The sequence below is a fragment of the Ovis canadensis genome, chromosome 4 (genome assembly GCF_042477335.2).
Source record: "Ovis canadensis isolate MfBH-ARS-UI-01 breed Bighorn chromosome 4, ARS-UI_OviCan_v2, whole genome shotgun sequence".
In the NCBI taxonomy this organism is placed as follows: domain Eukaryota; kingdom Metazoa; phylum Chordata; class Mammalia; order Artiodactyla; family Bovidae; genus Ovis; species Ovis canadensis.
The window spans coordinates 134,884,462-134,903,618 of record NC_091248.1 but is presented as its reverse complement, the minus strand read 5'-3'; the positions used below and the strand labels follow the sequence as shown (position 1 = coordinate 134,903,618).

At 49.6% G+C, this 19,157-nt stretch overlaps 1 protein-coding gene across 1 annotated transcript; it reads right to left on the bottom strand.

Annotated features, from left to right (window-relative positions):
• Positions 1–17,228: 17,228 nt before the first annotated feature.
• On the bottom strand, positions 17,229–18,830 carry LOC138439849 (ubiquitin carboxyl-terminal hydrolase 17-like protein 6). The gene has a single exon (XM_069588916.1). The coding sequence runs from the start codon at positions 18,828–18,830 to the stop codon at positions 17,229–17,231; it is 1,602 nt and encodes a 533-aa protein (XP_069445017.1).
• Positions 18,831–19,157: the final 327 nt, after the last annotated feature.

Here is a 19,157-nt window from a genome sequence, read left to right as displayed (position 1 = left end):
TAGCCAGGACATGGAAACAACCTAGATGTCCATCAGCAGATGAATGGATAAGAAAGCTGTGGTACATATACACAATGGAGTATTACCCAGCTGTTAAAAAGAATACATTTGAATCAGTTCTGATGAGATGGATGAAACTGGAGCCGATTATACAGAGTGAAGTAAGCCAGAAAGAAAAACACCAATACAGTATACTAACACATATATATGGAATTTAGAAAGATGGCAATGACGACCCTGTATGCAAGACAACAAAAAAGACACAGATGTGTATAACAGACTTTGGACTCAGAGGGAGAGGGAGAGGGTGGGATGATTTGGGAGAATGGCATTGTAACATGTATACTATCATGTAAGAATCGAATCGCCAGTCTACGTCCGACGCAGGATACAGCATGCTTGGGGCTGGTGCACGGTGATGACCCAGAAAGATGTTATGGGGAGGGAGGTGGGAGGGGGGTTCATGTTTGGGAACGCATGTACACCCGTGGTGGATTCATGTCAATGTATGGCAAAACCAATACAGTATTGTAAAGTAAAATAAAGTAAAAAAAAAAAAAGAAAAGAAAAGTTGAATAACAAAGATTCTTAAAGTAAGGGTTGGGGGTAGTTGGTTGGTTTGTTTCACTTAATGGCTCTCTAGTTGTTCCACCACCACTTGTTGAAAAGACCACCCTTTCAGGATGCTTGTTGCAAGTCAGCTGGCCGTATATTTGAGGGTCACATTTCCCTGGTGGCTCAGATGGTAAAGCGTCTGCCTACAATGCAGGAGACCCGGGTTCAATCCTTGGGTTGGGAAGATCTCCTGAAGAAGGAAATGGCAACCCACTCCAGTGTTCTTGCCTGGAAAATCCATGGACAGAGGAGCCTGTTAGGCTACAGTCCATGGGGTCGAAAAGAGTTGGACACAACTGAGCGACTTCACTTCACTTCACAGAAAAATAAGTACTTACAAATCAGACAATTCTAAATACAAGTGAAGTTAACCTAAATGAATATCCGATTCACATGAACTGGGAAATATTCAGTATTAAATATCTAGTATTAATGTCTGTTTGCTAATCTAATGTAGACATGTCTAAGAGTCATTAACATTAAGTATAATGTTTTCATTGTGCCTAGGTTTATTATAAGTTAAATATTGTTATATTGTTATATCTGCTACAAGTTTGTCAACAAGGAAAACTCTAGGGAAAAAAAAAAACTCCTAAGAAATGTAAATGAGATATGAACTTTTAGATACACTATTAAGAATAATTATATTTTAGGAACGTCTGTCTAAAATAGTCTCTCCAGATTGGGGTAACTTGAGTTTCCAGGGGTGTGCTAAACTAAGTGACAGAAGCTTATTGAATAGCCAGGTCATGTCCAAATAAAATGAGATTCTCAGACATTCATTACTGAACACTAACTTCCTCTTAGAGAGAAACTAGAGATTTTGGACCATTAATGAATAATGTTTGAATCCATCCTGAGATGTTCTCTAGAATTTCCCTTAGAAATTATCACAGGAAATTATGTTCACCAATCTATAGAATGCTAATATAAAGGTCAGTTGTTGGTTGATTAAGGAAAGCAGGATGTGTGTTTTCAGTAAAAAAGATGAGAAATGAAATTACGTTTTATGAAGGGAGAAGGAAGTAGGCCTGACCTACACGTGCTGTTTCAGGCTCTTCAGGAGAACAAAGTCCTGGATGCAGAACGTGATGAGAAGGCTTGATGGGAAGTGCACCCCAAGGGAAGAGTTTTGTGCATAAATACAAGTTTTCTTGAGATGTTGAACTGCCTTTGATAATGGATTTCAAGTTTCTTCATCTCTGAAGTAATCTACGTTTACCTTTGAAGTCTTTTGTTAACTTTGGCTAAGTGAGTAACTATTGTTTCATAGTGACTTATATGATCCAATCCGACTGAGTGTTATAAACCCGTTTGATATTTATTGAAAACATTTCCTAAATCATTTGACTTCTAGCTAACTTTGGGGTGCTTCAGAGGGCCCCTGAGACATCCTGAAGAGAGATATTAAACTACCTGAGTACATTTGACATGTTAAATTACATGGGAAGCGCTGCTGGAGGAGTGATGAATCTTGTCAGGTTATATTGTATGGTTGATGTTACTAATACAGATATCCTAGAAAGTATGTGAAATTCATGAAAATCTGATATGTCCTGGTAAAATGTTGTCAGTTATAATTCTAGTTATCATATTAAAGTGTTACATATCACAGCAATGACCAGGCTACTTTGTCAATTGCAATTTAATCAGATTTTAAGCATGCCTTCTATGGTCTCATTCTGATGCCTTTGCAAGAATACTGCTACTTCAAGATTTATGGAAAAGACTTCTAAGATTAAACGATAAACACATTTTGTTTGTTTGTTATCTGGTAAGCTGGTACCAGACTGGAATTTAGTCTTCTCTGTGTTAAGAGAACAAAATTTTGTTAGAATGAGGCCTTCAAAAACAGATTATGAATTTCTTTGCCTTTAAGTGATTTACATTTGTTTTTAAAATCTTTTGTTAATTTGGTAAAGTAAATAAGCATTATTTAAGATTGGAGCTTCCCTGGTGGCTCAGAGGTTTAAGCATCTGCCTGCAATGTGGGAGACCCGGGTTGGATCCCTGGGTTGGGAAGATCCCCTGGAGAAGGAAATGGCAACCCACTCCAGTGCCCTTGCCTGGGAAATCCCATGGATGGAGGAGCCTGGTGGCCTACAGTCCACCGGGTAGCAAAGAGTCGGACACGACTGAGCGACTTCACTTTCAAGATTATGGAATTTGTAAAAGCTCATTCTGCTTCCACAAAAAAATAACCCCTCACTGTTAGACTTTTGCTATTCTGATGTCTTTAAAACATGGCAACAGTCTACTCCTAAAATGGGGAATTAAAAATGCATGAACAGTGGCTGTAAATCAACGCGTCAGGGCTATGGGAAGTCCAAGGCGGCCACTGGGCTTTTCCCGGCTCCCTGACAAACCTCATTTTTAGTTGATGGGTTAAAGCCTTCCCTGGCTACAGAGTTAATGCCCTCACAATGACAAAAAATACGTATTTCACTTAATATTAAGTGAAATTTTGTTAGTTAAGGTCTGTATTTACTACGACTCACTTCTGAGATAGTCCCTTGTTGTTATGTTATATTGATAAAAGGTTTAATTAATTAAGTTATTTAAAAGGACACTCTAAGTTTGTTTCTAAAGCTTATCTCAGTAACCAATCTTCGGATAAAGGTCAGGTCCTCCATCATGTACAACCAGGAGATTAACACCTGGCTATAGTCATTTAACTAAGTCAGATAGCCTGATACACTGGGCTCTACCTAATGAAAGTTCTTGACATAAATTCTTGCTTGTGACCTTACTAATAACTGCTAGCTATGTTATTTTCTGTCACCTGTTTCAGAAGATTGTTTCTTACATTACTAAATATGTGACTGACCTGTGATAAAATGCTGATATGCAGTCCCGTATGATGTCAATGACTGTAATAATGCAACTCTAGATATGGAAAGAAGCAACAAGAGGGAGTATTCTCCTGGGCCAAGAGGCTAGTAAGACAGGTATGGCCCTGAGACTTTTGCTACTTGCAAGGTCTGGTCTAGTAACAGCACACAGTGGCCTGTCAATGGAATCTTCATCAGACCCGGGACACAAGGGCCGTGAAATGCCCCCAAAGCATGGTCAGATCTGTGGCTATGAAGGGACCCTGCTGACTGGAAGTTGGCACTTGCCAGCTGTCTCTACAAAGATTACATCATGACCACTGCAAGCTGCTGACCTTGAAAGGAGTTCAGGGTGGAGATCAGAAATGAGGCACTCTGTGCTCTGGGAAAAACACAGAAGAACCGGCCTGCAGAGAGTCGGGTGTTTTCAGGTAAAGGTTATTATGAGCCCAGCTTCTCACCTCTTCTTGCACCTAGAAAGACACTAACGTCACGGCCCAATGTCTGATCCTGGTTCTCCCCCAGCTCCTCGGGAGCTTTTCTGCTTCTCTCAATCTTTGGGCCATGTATCTTTAACTTTCTTGTTAAGTTTGCTTCTTCTAGAATACAACAAATCTCCAACTGATAGTCTGACAAGAATATTCCCTGGCCAACACCCAGACAACGCTGAAACAAGCCGCCTTATCATTCCATGGACTCTCATCTCCTTCCATAAAGGCACCCTGGCAGAGAGCAGGCAAAGGGAACCTAGAGCCCCAGACGCCCCTACAGCCTGAAGAAGCCAGAGCGGTCACCGTCCCCTTTCCCCCTGAGGCCAGATTCCCAAATGCCTGAGAAGGGAAATAGGCAGATAGTTAGACGTGAGCAGGGTATCAGACGGAGCCAAAGAATGGGCCCTAAAAATAAAGAGAGGGAGGACGGTGGAGACCCAAGGACGGAAGAGCAGAGAAAACCAAGGGGAAGGGAGCGCAGGAACGGAGGACCCGCCCTGACCATCCTTCCCTCCCCCATGGTGTGCCTACCGATGGATTTCAGGTCCTCCTGAGCAGTATAACCTGTCTCCCCTCCTGGCCCTTAGGGAGAAGGTCTTTGCCTTACTCCCCACCCTCCCCTTCTCATCCAATCAGCAAATGACCCGCAAGACCCCTATCCTGCTCCCTGTACCCTGGGTATAAAATTGAGCTAAGGGCCCCTGTTCACAGACGGCTCTCTCTTGAGCTGGCCCTCTAATAGCATCTGCCACTCGAATAAACTTTATTTCCCTCTCACTCTGTCTCATGTCAGGAAATTATTTTCCAACCAGCGCCCAGACCACGACAACTTTCCTTACTGCTGTTACAAAATACTGATTAATTTCCCTGTCTAAAATAGGAGTGTCTGATGTACTTACCAGGGTGACTGTGACTGGCACAGGAAGCCCCGCGAGGCTGTCAGGGGATGTCTCAGGAGAAACCTACAGGCCAGGAGAGGGCCAAATGGAGTATTCAGAGGGCAGAGCAATAAAACTGCCAACCAGGAAAACTCCATTCACCAAACTTATCCTTCAAATAGGAAGGGAGATAAAGGCTTTATTGCTGGAGTTCATCACCACCAGACCGGCCTTGCAAAGAAGCTGAAGAAGCTCAAGCAGAACAAAAAAGATGCAAAGTAACACATGAACACACATATGTGGCTCAGAGGTTAAATCATCTGCCTGCAGTGTGGGAGATGTGGGTTCGATCCCTAGGTCCGGAAGATCCCCTGGAGAAGGAAATGGCAACCCACTCCAGTACTCTTGCCTGGAGAATCCCATGGAGAAGCCTGGTGGGCTACAGTCCACGGGGTCACAAAGAGTTGGACACGACTGAGTGACTTAACTAGCTTAACACACGAACACACACAAAAGTATATAACACACTAGGCAAGGTAAAAATATGTAGTCAGATTTAGTTAATTCCAATTACTTAGAAGAGGGCTATATGAACAACTTCAAGTATAAAGGCTCAAGGAAAGGATGACTAAGAGTAACTACAGCTAATCCGCCTTATTACCAAACACAGCATAAAGGAGAGAACGGGACCATCAAAGCCTTACAGAGGGAGAGGTGAATGGGGGCCGCTTAATTGGTGAATAAAGACCGGCTGCAATCAGCACAGGAGAAACGGCTTTAGGTATACATTTTAATGTAAGCTTCATGGTAACCACAGTAAAAATCTAGAGTAGATGCAGGAAATATAGAAAGGGGAAACAATACCCTGATGAAGAGCCACCAGTTTACAAAAGTCAGAAACGAAGGGAAGAGGAATCAATGGAGACAAACAACAACCAGAAAGCATCACTCAGACGGCAGGAGTCGGTGCTCACACATCCACACCCAGTCTAAATGCAACCAGAGTGGGCGCACCAACAAAAGGACACAGACGCTTATGAAAAATAAGACCCGACTGTGTGCTGTCTACAAGAAACGCACTCCAGCTTTAGGGATACACAAAGGCTCAAAGCGAGGGGATAGATAAAGGTATTTCACAGAACTGAAATCAGAAAGAAAGGGGGCATCGTAATTCTTATATCAGACAAAATAGACTTTAAGAAAAAGCGATAGAAACACCAAGGAGGCCATTGTATGACAAAGGGTTAATACATCAAACAGTATACATACACACACTCATACTTATGCAAACATATAAAACAACGTTGGATCACCCAAGCATTTTAAGCAAATAACAACAGATCCATAGGAAAAAAAACAGACAACATTGCAAAAATATAGGGGGTTTCAACATCTCGCTCTTAGCAATGCATAGATCATGCAAACAGAAAATCAGGAATGACATGTTGGGATTAAACCAAACTTTAGACCAAATTAAACTGAGAGACATATAGAGAACATTCCACCCAGTGGAACCAGAATACACATCTCCTCAGGTCTACAGAAAACCTCCGAGGACAGACAGCGTGGCAGACAGGACACAAGCAAGTCTAAGCAGACGTCGCGGTTGTTGCAGGTGTTGCAACGTCTCTCAGCTGCGTCTGACCCTTGAGACCTCTGTCCTGAGATTTCCCAGGCAAGAATCCTGGAGTGGGTTGCCATTTCCTTCTCCAGGGGATCTTCCTGACCCGGGGATCAAACCCAAGTCTCTTGCATTGGCGGGTGGATTTTGTACCATCTGAGCCCCCACAGAAGCCCCCAAGAAGTGTATACTACATGTGTTACAAATAATTTTATTCCCTTAAAGACAGTAAAGTGCTGGCTTAAAAATTGTGCACAACCTAAAAGTTTAGAGTTATGTTTTATTCAGCAGGAATTTTTAGGATTTCAAAACAGGGAGAGAGCACCTCAAGAAAACCCAAGGGAACTGCTCTGAGGTGAGGGGGGAGCCAGGTTATGCAGAAGTTTCGCACAAAGGGCAAGTAGTCAGAACATCAGCGATTATTGTTAATTAAAAGAAAGCCAGATATCTCAAGTGAATGAATTTAGCACGTTTCTATGTGTGGGAAGATGCAAGAGTCTGGGCTCACTGAAATCACTCCTTTGATATGCATCTCAGCTGTTTGGGGACAGGATCCTGTGGTTTTGCTTTGAAAGGAATAGCAGTCCTTATTTATTTATTTATTTGGCTGGGCCAGGACTTGGCTGTGGCACGTGGGACATTTTAGTTGTGGCATGTGGGACCTAATTCCCTGACCAGGGACGGAACCGCGGCCCCCTGCTCTGGGGGGCACAGTCTTGGTCTTGAAGTAGGATCTTATTTCCCCATCTAGGAAATGAACCTAGCTGCCAGTCCACCAGTGGCTAGAGGCTACAGGCTAAGCTCCTTGATTCTGACTCCATTTGAAAGCAAAAATGTTTCAAGGAAGCAAAAACTGCAGAACAGGTGCAAAGATTTTTATATAGAGACACTGCGCAACATGTAGGAGAGCACTCAGAGAAACAATTAATTATGTCAGAAGCACGACGGTAACGCAGACTGGGAGAGGAGCACGCGTGTGCTGAACGGGGAGCGCAGTCAGGAGTGGTTTAAAGCACTTATATAGGAGTGCCCTTATATGGGGCCTTTGTTCACATTTGGCCAATTATTTTGTTTCTTTTCTCACACCTGGCTGGTCCTTTGACCCTAAGATGCTTGTGCAAATTTTTGCTAATATGGATTCACCACACAGGCCAGTAGGTGTATGTCCACACTTATGGTGCGGGACTCCCTTCCCTTTCTGACCCTCAACAAGCCTTCCTGCACATGTGTGGACAGAGATGTCCTCTTAAGGAGTGGGCACTGTATCTCTTTACTTCAGCAGAGCTCAGTGTTTGCCACTAGCTTTGTCCTTGGAGTGTCTGGGTGAGAGCAAAGTTTCAACTTTACTCCCCTTGACAATCCCCAGGTGTCCAGGCTGGGACCCATCTCTATCCTACCGCATTTTCATATCTTGAGTTCCCTCGGGGCTTGCCATGGGGCACAGCTGCAGTCTGAAGGCTGCCAAAGGGCAGATAGCCTTTCCCTCCCGAGTCCCCTCAGGGCGTCACCAGCTCAGCTTTGGCTGGCGGCTGCAGCACTGATGACTGTGAAATCATTTGTTACTGATATTGTTGTAGCCACTCATTCCAGGAAACAAACTCACTCAGGACAATGCAGATACTGGAGTGCAGTTTACTACACCGGCGGGCCCAAGGCAGTCTCCTCTTAGCCAAGGACCCCGGCCAGCATTTGTGAAAATCTTTTATACCCCATGTGTACGTGTCTGAACCACCACTCCAAATTCCTTGAGACGTACATAAACCAAGGAAAATACAATCCCAATAACCCCATCATTCACGTGCTATGTGCTCATGTCCTCAAAGAGTCAAACAATAAGCCAAATATCAATAAGCCCGAGGTCACACTCCGATACAGAAGATTCTATGGCCTGTCTGGAGGAAGGGGATAGTGTATGTTTTCTCTTAGGCGATGAGGAACCTAGATACGATCTTCACGGTTCCCCTGTCTGGAGGGCGTCTTATCCTTCTGTTGTTTTCATAGGCACTAAACCCAGAGTTCAGAGTCCATTGGAAAGGTGGCCGAGCATGACCAGCATGAACAGGCCTAAGATGGAGTCCAGGCCCTATGAACTCCTTCTTCATTATGGCAGGAAATATTCCATTTCTCAATGGGAAAGCAAACGTATAATAAATTCTGATTCCTTAAAATATAAAACCTGCCGACTCAACCACCATGAAGGATTTTAGCACTTTCCTAGATACCAGGAGGTACAAGAATTGGTCTTATAAACTTGACTCCTGAAAATATCTATCTGAAGACTTGTCCCACCAGCTTCTCCCACAGCAGAGAGGGCTTCATTTCTGCTCTCCACCCTGAACTCCTTTCAGGGGGTGTTGAGAATCAGCAGCTGCAGCAGCACATTATTTAATCCTTGTAGAGACAGAAGGCAAGTGGCCATTGCAAGTGCCAATTTGCGGTTGACAAACCTAACCGAGTGTGTTTTAATACAGCTCAGTTTTACCTTTTCAATATTTTCTCAACTACTTCCACATGATATCACTGTCAGCTACAAATCGGCGCTTGTAAAGAGCACTCGCCAGGGACTGACCCGCAGCAGGGGATTTGCCAGCTGCCTCAGCGGAGACGGAACCCTGTGCTGCTGAGGCTGCCGACCTTCAGCATCTGCTGAGGGGGATTCAGGGTGGAGAAGCAGGCACCCTGCTCCAGGGAAACTGGCGGAACAGGCCTGTTAGATAGTCAGATATTTTCAGGAACTGATTTCTTGATCTCAGTTCTTACATTTCTTCATATTTAGAAAATCACTAAATCCCTTCTTGGTGACATCGTGACCAGCAGAAAACCTTTTGTAAAATAATCGCTTGATTGCACTGAACTCCCCATTCACCAAAATCTTATATATTGACCTTCCCCCACTGCCTCTTTGGAGTAGTCTCTCAGAGTCATCTGAGGCACTGTCTCCTGGGCTGCAGTCCTCATTTTGCCCCAAATAAAGTTTAGCTTGGCAACTATCACATTGTGCACATCTCCAGTTTTCTCAATGAGCTCTCTCAGTTCAGTGCAGTCGCTCAGTCGTGTCCGACTCTTTGTGACCCCATGAATCGCAGCACGCCAGGCCTCCCTGCCAGGCCTCCCTGTCCATCACCATCTCCCGGAGTTCACTCAGACTCAGGTCAAGTCCATGATGCCATCCAGCCATCTCATCCTCTGTCGTCCCCTTCTCCTCCTGCCCCCAATTCATCCCAGCATCAGATGCTTTTCCAGTGAGTCAACTCTTCTCATGAGGTGGCCAAAGTACTGGAATTTCAGCTTTAGCATCATTCCTTCCAAAGAAATCCCAGGACTGATCTCCTTTAGGATGGATTGGTTGGATCTCCTTTGCAGTCCAAGGGACCCTCAAGAGTCTTCTCCAACACCACAGTTCAAAAGCATCAATTCTTCGGCTCTCAGCCTTCTTCACAGTCCAACTCTCACATCCATACATGACCACAGGTAAAACCATAGCCTTGACTAGATGGACCTCTGTCGGCAAAGTAATGTCTCTGCTTTTGAATATACTCTCTAGGTTGGTCATAACTTTTCTTCCAAGGAGTAAGCGTCTTTTAACTTCTTGGCTGCAATCACCATCTGCAGTGATTTTGGAGCCCAAAAAAATAAACTCTGACCCTGTTTCCACTGTTTCCCCATCTATTTCCCATGAAGTAATGGGGCTGGATGCCATGATCTTTGTTTTCTGAATGTTGAGCTTTAAGCCAAATTTTTCACTCTCCTCTTTCACTTTCATCAGGAGGCGTTTTAGCTCCTCTTCACTTTTTGCCATGAGGGTGGTGTCATCTGCATATCTGAGGTGATTGATATTTCTCCCGGCAGTCTTGATTCGAGCTTGTGCTTCTTCCAGCTCAGCGTTTCTCATGATGTACTCTGCATATAAGTTAAATAAGCAGGGTGACAATATACAGCCTTGACATACTCCTTTTCCTATTTGGAATCAGTCTGTTTTTCCATGTCCAGTTCTAACTGTTGCTTCCTGACCTGCATACAGGTGTCTCAAGGGCAGGGCAGGTGGTCTGGTATTCCCATCTCCTTCAGAATTTTCCACAGTTTCTTGTGATCCACACAGCCAAAGGCTTTGGCATGCAGATAGTGGAGTGCAGTTTATTACACCAGCAGGCCAAAGCCAGAGTCTCCTCTTAGCCAAGGACCCCGACCTACTTTTGTGAAAACCTTATATACCTTAAGTGAACTCATCCCCCAATTCCTTAAACCCAGCCTGGGAAGTGTTAAAGGTAGATACAGTCAGGTTACAGCCATGATTCGTAACCAGAAGCCAGCTGGTGAGACATTGCAGCCTACACCAGTGGGTGGCATAAAGCTTACAAAGGTGACTGACTGTAGAGGGGAGTATTACAATCTTTCTGGCAATGTGAAATCTTGGTATGGAATCTCATGTTTGTCAGTCTGGGAGGCCAGTTCGGCCAAAGACATCTTATCCCCATGGCTACCAGTTACATAGTCATGAGGGAGAAGACTCTTGAGAGTCCCTTGGACTGCAAGGAGATCCAACCAGTCCATCCTAAAGGAAATCAGTCCTGAATATCCACTGGAAGGACTGATGCTGAAGCCGAAACTCCGATACTTTGGCCACCTGATGCGAAGAGCTGGCTCATTTGAAAAGACCCTGATGCTGGGAAAGATAGATTGAGGGCAGGAGGGGACGACAGAGGATGTGATGGTTGGATGGCATCACCGACTCAATGGACATGGGTTTGGGCAGACTTCATCTCAGGCAGAGAGACGCCTCAGGCTGAGGGAGTTTCACCAGGCCCCTCTCCCACAATAAGCATTTCTGAGATAGAATGGCACAAGGTGTGTCATCCCCAGCCATAAAACAATTTACATGAACACTGATTTATTGAGCCATTATCAACCCAAGGTTTGAGACAAAAGTTAGTCTTAGGCAGAACCGACTTGAAGAAAGTGAGATCCCAAAGCAAGTACATAGTTTCATTAGCATAGCTGAAGAAAAACATGTCCATAAGAAAAACGCATTGTTTAGCTCAAGGTTTGAGAAAAGTTAAGTTCAGACAGAACCAGGTGTCACTTGCAGCTTTTTTCTTCCTGCTGCTTTGGGGCCCCTGGCCTCCCTACCGAGGCTGCTAACACTCTCAGCTGTTACCCTTAGCACCACCTGGCAAGCTCTCTTCATTTAACAGCTCAATAAAAATAAAATTAAAAATCACTTTCAAATGGCAAGTGATCCTTCTTGTTGATTTTCCTCCAGTCAGAGATTCTGGGACCAGCAACCTTTATCTGTGGATTTTCCATCATCAACATGTGTTCCTTGGGCTTATTTCACTCGGTCGTAAAGGGGAAATGTATGGCACATCACGGGGCGGGTTTTCATAGCCTGAGCGTATACACGGCAAACACCCCTTCCACATTCCATTTACTTGCTGGGAACCACTTCCATGTGAATTATCTGTCCTTAGGGCTCCAGAAAATGTGTGCCTTTTGGAGGCTGCAGGCGGGGTATCCGAAAGAGCTCACCCTCTGAGCAGAGCCCTTGGTCCGGTGTTGGTGCCTGCGCGGGGAGGCGGGCACAGGTGCGCTCACCGTCCCCGGGCCTGCACACGCCCTCTGGCTGGTGCTGGGACAGGGCAGGTGTCCTGCCATCCTGCTACGAGCTCGCCTGCCGCTGCCCACATCAGGAGCACAGGCCTCCTGAGACCACCCGTGCCAACGGCCCGCCTATTGTTGCTGGAGTCAGAGGACACGTTTGCCTGTGCCTGCGCTTATGCAGCTTCTGGCCCAAGCCCTCTCGGTACAGTTTGAAAACTAAAGCCTAGAAAGAGGCAGACTTGTCCGGAACACAGTATGTGAGCAGAGGCCAGTAGGAAGGTGAGGACCCCAGCTCCCTAAGCCAGTTCGCAGTCCTATCCTTCACGCTTGCTTTGGAAGTGAGAGACCCTGAGTTCCTGGTGAACTCTACCAACCTGGCCCCATTTGGGCCATTATTCGCTGTGCATTTTCATGCTCACACAAGCAGGCACAAACAGAAACAGGGTCCATGGTGGGGGACGATGTCAGATGGTAAAGGAAGAGAACACACAGTGTCAGCGCTGGGAGCGCAGGAAGGGCTGGAGGCAGCTCTGCCATGGAGCAGGGGCCTGCACACCCCGCTCCTGGCAATGGGCGATGCGTTCAGAAGTCCAAAGCGCGAGGGGGATTCTCCACGCTCCCTGAGTCCTGCCTGGGCGTGGGCCCTCTCCACAGTGTTCTCCAGTGAACACTGGCTCAGTCCCACAGTCCTCCTTTCCAGGCTTTTAAACCCAGGCTGAGCACACACCCCATTCCCCAGTGTAGACGGTGCTACAGGACAGAAGGACTTGCTTTCCTTTCCTAAACATTGTGTGCTTGCTATCGGACCCCCCAAGGGTTCACTCAGTATGCTTGGGAAATCTGTCGACCTTGGTTCTCCACCTTTGACTCCTGTGTTCTGAGAGCTTGGAAAAATGCTTTCCACTCACAGAGGTCCCTCAGACAAGAGAGGAGCTGAAGGAACAAGGGCTTGTGGTGGGCAGGAGAGGGCACAGTTGTGGACTCAGAGTCAGGGTTCCAGAAAGGAGACCAGCCCTAGCCGGGTTCTAGAGGTTCTCATCTGAAAGCAGGAGGAAATCATCGTCCTGTGTGAGCTGAGGATGCAACACGAACGAACTAAACGCCAAAGAGAGGAGGGGAAACGAAAAATCAGGAGGCAATTCCCGGGTCTCTCCACAGCCCTGGAAGCCTGCCTGAAGCACGCTTTCGTCTCTGGAATCTGGAGAGCCTCCGCCTTGAAGACCTGAATGAAGGTTCCGGTTAGTCCTGCAATGCTAGCGCGGGCCACCAGGAGGCACCAGGTCGGGGTTGCTGGCTGAGCTTTGCTGGAGCAACTGGAGAGAGAAAAAGGATGGCGGAGGTCACTGTGGCCATGCTCCCGCCTCAGAAACAGCATGCGCTTCCTAGTAAGAGTGATCATCTCAAGAAACTGACCTGGACAGAAGGGGAAGGGGAGCCCCAGGATCCTCCCGTTTATTTACTCAGCACCCAGGCTGTGAGTACTCACCCTATGCCAGGTGACTCAGTGGTACCGAGGACAGTGCTGAAAATGACCAGCGGCCCCTGCCTTTCAAGGAGCTCTCGGTCTGGAGTGAAGAAACAGAAAAGTATGGAACCCAGACAGGGGAAGGAAAAGAACAAGAGCTCTACAGAAAATAAAAAAGGGCGTTGTGAGGGAGGGCTTGGAGTCACTGGTCAGGAGGGTCTAAAAGGCCTTGCTGCGGTGACCAGGCTGAAGGGAAGGCGCTGGGCCTGCACAATTCTAGGAGAAGCGCATCTGAGAGCAGGCAGCCCTTACACAGAGACATGGAGGCCGCAGTGAGCCGCCAGGTGAGGCTGGGAGTGTGAGCGCTGTGTCCGGAGGGAGGCTGGTGGGCGATGGTGCTCGGGGGTGGGGTCAGTTCCTGGTTCCTGGCAGACCGTGCTTTCTGTTCCTCTCTGACAGCATTACTCCAAGACTGCACTCTTAAGCCTTGCCTATTAAACTCCTCACAGTCTGTGAGCCAGAAATGGCTTACTTGGGTGTTTCTGCCTCAAAGTCTCTTTGCTGCGGTGGCGGATAACTCAGCTTGTATTATTTTGGAGCTTCAAAATCATTGCAGGTGGTGACTGTAGCCAGGAAATTAAAAGATGCTTGCTCCTTGGAAAAAGAGTTATGACTAACCAACACAGCATATGAAAAAGCAGAGACATTATTTGCCAACAAAGGTTCTATGAGTTAAGGGTACGGTTTGCCCACTAGGTGTGTATGAACGAGAGAAATGGACTACAAAGAAAGCTGAGAACCGAAGAACTGATGCTTGAAAACTGTGGTGTTGGAGAAGACTCTTGAGACTACCTTGGCTGCAAAGAGGTAAAACCAGTCCATCCTAAAGAAAATCAGTCCTGGATACTTACTGAAAGGACTGATACCGAAGGTGAAACTCCAAACATGTGGAAATCTGATGAAAAGAAATGACTAATTTGAAAAGACCCTGATGTTGGGAAAGATTGAGGCAGGAAAAGAAGACAACAGACGATGAGACCGAAGGATGGAAACAACAAAACAAAGGATATCACACTGAAAAAATTCTGAGAATATGCAAAGGATACGGAAGACTGCCGAGTGGCAGCCCATGGGGTTGCCAAGAGAGGAACACTAGTTACAACATAACTGAAAAGAAAAGACTGCATTCATGCATGCAGGGGAATTCCGTGAGGTCTCCATTCACATCCTAACACACTTGTGCAAACATATATCTGCCCCCCTACCCTCTCCCCTTTAGGGGTCTCCCCACCCCAGACCCCTGCCTGAGGACAACCCCTCCCCAGACAACAACAAACCCTTGCCTCAACTTTGCTCTCCAGTGAGGTCCACTCCGATTTCTATGCTTTCTCACTGGACACTCTCCTGGCGTTCAGGGTCCTGGCACCAGAAGATGCCGAGAGAGGGGCACATATGCTTTTCTCCCTTCAGGGCCGTTGGTCAAGCCCCAAAGCGAGCTCATTCCAAAAGGCATAGAATTGCTGCAACTTTGGATGCATTGCTTCAGCTCCTTCTGTGTCTCTGTGGCCTATTTTCCTTCCTTTTCCTTCTTCCATTTGTTCTGATTGTTGTTGTCATTGTTGTTCTCGTTGCATTCTTTGTTTTTTTTTGTTTTTTGGTTTTTTTTGGCTTTTTCGAGCGTTTTTTTGGTTTTTGTTGTTGTTTTTCCTTTTTTTATTTTTTTTAATTTTGTGTTCATTTTGTTATTTTTTTGTTGCTTTTATTCTCTTTCTCTATTTTATATACACTAGTGGACTCATAGAGTCGTCTTTCCAATTCCAGGGCTCAAGACGCCTTATAACTCAAGGTATACGAAAGGTTTCCCTCCTGGAGGAGGATGACTGTTGCTTTCCTTCTCGGTGTGGGACAGGTGTGTTTGTTTGCTCTCCCGTCCTGGACATTATGCTTGCCTTCCAGGACGATGGGGGTTTCACGGGCCACGTGTTTCCCATACATAGCTGAAGCGTTGATTCCGTGGACCCTTACTAGGAAAGAAGGGCCCTGACCCCGCTTTCTGCCTTAGCCTCTTGCACCCCTCCCACGTCCCGCTTCCCCATCCCATCCCAGGACCCTACCGCTTTGTGCTTTATCGTCCAGGTGCTCACACCCTTGCTGTCCTCTTGCCTCCTTCCCATGGCACAGAGAAGCGAGATCAGCCAGTATCTTTCTCGCTTTTGCACGGATTTCCCCCAGCGTAAGGCCACCTTCCCACTCGCTCTGCCACGCCGCTCCAGTCGCCGTTCTTCCCCTTTTTCTCCTTCTCCTTCTCCCTCTTCCTCAGAGGGGGTGGGTGGGGCAAGCAGTAAGTCCATTGGAGACGATGGGGCGGAGGAAGATGGGTGGAGATGATGAGGGAGGGCTGTGGGCGGCTCCACGTCCTCGCGCGGGGCACGCTTGTTCGTGCTCTTGGGGGAAGATACTGCTCATCATTCTTTTTCCTCTCCACGTGTGGAGGGCATGGTGCGCTGTAGGGAACCATGCGGGGGAAACGAGCCATCGCAACGTTCTCTGTTCCTTGCCACGCCGACTGGCGCAGTCAGCAGCCAGAGTTGTCCCTCGAGGTCTGAGATGTTAAACCGCACATTCCCGGTCTGCCCTTTGCTGGAGGGTTTGGGGCTCGCGGCCGTCAGCCAGGAAACAGAAATAAAACGCAAGAGGTGATCGATAAAGGTCCTCAGGCGCCCCTCCACCGGGTCACGGGAATCATGAGGCAGTCGAGAAAGCAGCTAGGGGAGGACAGTTTCCCCACCGCCCCAGGCACTTTGGAGGCCGGCCGCATCTCCTCACGTCCAGCGGCGTTTGTCCGGGGCCCAGCTGGAAGAGACAACTGACTGCCAGGCAGGACGGGCAGGGTCGGAGGTCCAGTTGTCTTGCTATCCCAATCTAGGGTAGGCTCGGGCCTTTCCTCAGTGTGGGGAGGACCTTTGCTTTCAGAAATGAACGCTGGGCGACGGATCTCCACCTAGGCCCCGGTGCACAGCTGGTGGAGAGGTTTCTTTGGGACTAGTTGGCTCGCCTTTCTCCCCTTGGCCTTCGTGTCGGTGCTGGTGGTGCCGGTGGTGGTGCTCATGGCATCGTGGATCGCTTCTCCTGCTTGGCACTTGGCGCTTCTCCAGCATGCTCCTTGCACCGGAAATGGAGCCCCAGGGAACTCTGCGGACGAGCGTCCTGCCGGGGACGCACGGATCCCCGCCTCATTCCTGCCGGACCCTCTGCCTAGTAGCACGAGGCCTCCCGAGGACAGCCACCCATAAAGACTGCTTGCCCATCTTCCCCCCCAGACGCTGCTCGACGTTTGGGGCATTTTCGAGAGCCTGGCCGGCCGGAAGGACACGGTGCGTGGACCTGCAGCCGCTCTTCCCTGCACCTCCCCGCCGAAGGGCTCCGGACATCCCTCGCAGAAGTGGCAGGCCCTGGCACCGTGCTCAGACCCGCTCACGCACCCCATTCGCTCCGCCGACTTCCCAGCAGAGCCAGCCCTCGAGAGCTGAGCCGCTCGGGCACAAACCCGTTCCCAGGGAACACCGAGACCCCGGGCTCACTCCCGGCCCCGCCTTTCCCCCCGGAGGCCGCATCGTCCTCACCGCCAGAGAGGAACTCGCTCCTCGTCGGCACTCTTGGTGCGTCGCCCAGGGCGTGCCCCACGCAGGGTGTGCCTGGGCGTCTGCACGCACGTGCGTCAGAGCCGGCCTACAGCCACAGCCCCAGAGATGGCCGCGGCTTCTTGTTCCTCCCCTTGGTCGCTCTGGCCCTCCCGCTGGCACAAGGGCCGTGGCCGACGTCCGTCGGCCCCGGAGGCGGGGTGTCCGTGCTGGGACGGTCGAGCCGGTGGTGCTCCTGGGCGGGCGGCGGGCGGTTTCTCCCTCCTCCGTGTCTGGACCGGTGAATCACGACTGCGCCGGCAGGCAGGGCAGCCTGGATCTTGCGCAGCTCCAAGGCCGGCTTTGGTCGGTTGTGTTCTTGCAGGCGTCTCCACTGCTCTAAGCTCATCCCTTCGGCCTCTGTGTCCCCCGGGGAATCCTGCGACCCAGGAGCTCTGCCACTGGCGTCTCCTGCAGGCTGCCCGGGGTCTGTGGGGTCAGCCCCGAGGGGGGCCGCTGCCCCTCCCCCAGCGCCCCCTTCCCACGCACCCTCCCGGGCGTAGAACAGGACGTAGGCGCTCTGGCTCAGGGCAGCGGTCTCGTCACAGGCGGTCACCTTGGCGTCGTCCATCTTATACCATTGGCCGTTGCCCGCTCGGACGTAACAAAAGTAGTGTCCTCGCTCACAGCTCCACCCGGAGTGCACCAGCACGGCATAGAGCACGTAGCCCAGTGGCCCTGCCTTCCGCTCAGACGTGTAGGGCTGCACGTCCAGGCACTGGGGATAGCGCACCTCCTGAGCCCTTTTGGCCCCGCTCAGCTGTGTGAACCGCTTCAGCACCAGCACCAGGACCTGGGAGGTGCTGTGCAAAGTCAACGTCTTGGTGGCAGGCACCTTCCGGAGACAAACGCCACAGTCATAGGCATTTTCCGCCTCCAGCTTCTCGGGCTTGACCAGCTCTCTCAGAGCTTGCTCCACACTCTGAGCCGCCGTGATATCCAGGCTGATGTCCAGATAAGGGTCGAACGTGTCCGAGACACCGAGGCAGTGGAGACACTGGATCTGAGACCTCCACGTCCCGCCGAAGATCTGACGGACGACGCCGGTGTCCTCGGAGGCGTGGCCCGACGGCTGGGATGCACTCAGGCACCCTTGCTGCATGCCACTCAGAGTGAACATCAGAAACTCGTGGGCATCTTCCTGCTGGTGTCTGTGGAAGCCCGCCAGCAGGTCCCTGTGGGGCCGGATCACCTCTCCCGCGTGAAGGAGGGCTCGGGTCACGTGAGCTCGCATGGCACAGAGTGTGCAGGAGCCGCCGGCCGGACAGAGGGTGGCGTGCTGCCGGGACACCAGCCAGCTGGCCAGGGGCGGCGTGTGGCTCAGACACTGCAGCGCCGCATTCACGTAGCAGGTGTTCCCCAGATTCTGAAGCCCAGCGCCCAGCCCCCACGGCCCCCTCCAACTCAGGGCGACTTTCTGGCCAGGCGCCAGCCCCGCTGACCCGGGAGCCAAGTCACCCCGCTGGGGGCGCCCTTCTGCCGGCGACGGCCCCTCAGGGACAGAGGGTCCCCGAGGGGCATCCGCACCAGCGGCGCTGGCCCGACAACCTTGCCCTCCGGCTAAGACGTTGAAGGGAGCCGGACACGCACCTCTCCCGTGCTCAGAAGCAGCCCCCGGGTCTCTGCAAACAAGGCCCACGAGGGTTTCCATCTCCTACCTGCAGCTGCACGCCGGTGCCTCCTTCCCTCACACCGTCGTCTCCAAAAAGGGCCCCGGCCCCGCCCCCTCGGGCCTTTGGGGGCTTTCCCACCGCCCCACCCCCGCACGTGCAAGCTCCTCATTCGCCGAGGCGGCCGAGGGCCTGCCCACTCCCACTCCCGCCATCCAACCACCGACACTTTTCTCGGGGAATTCCCCTTGACGAAGCCCCGCACGCACTTCCGACCTGGCCCCCTGGACCAAAGGGTTCCGGATGCAAATGATTCGGGGCCACTGGGCCTTCCAGCCTTGCCCGCTAGAGATTCACTGCAGGCCTTC

Excerpts from the sequence above, each read along its gene's own strand:
- LOC138439849 (XM_069588916.1), bottom strand. The coding sequence starts at position 18,830 with ATGGAAACCCTCGTGGGCCTTGTTTGCAGAGACCCGGGGGCTGCTTCT.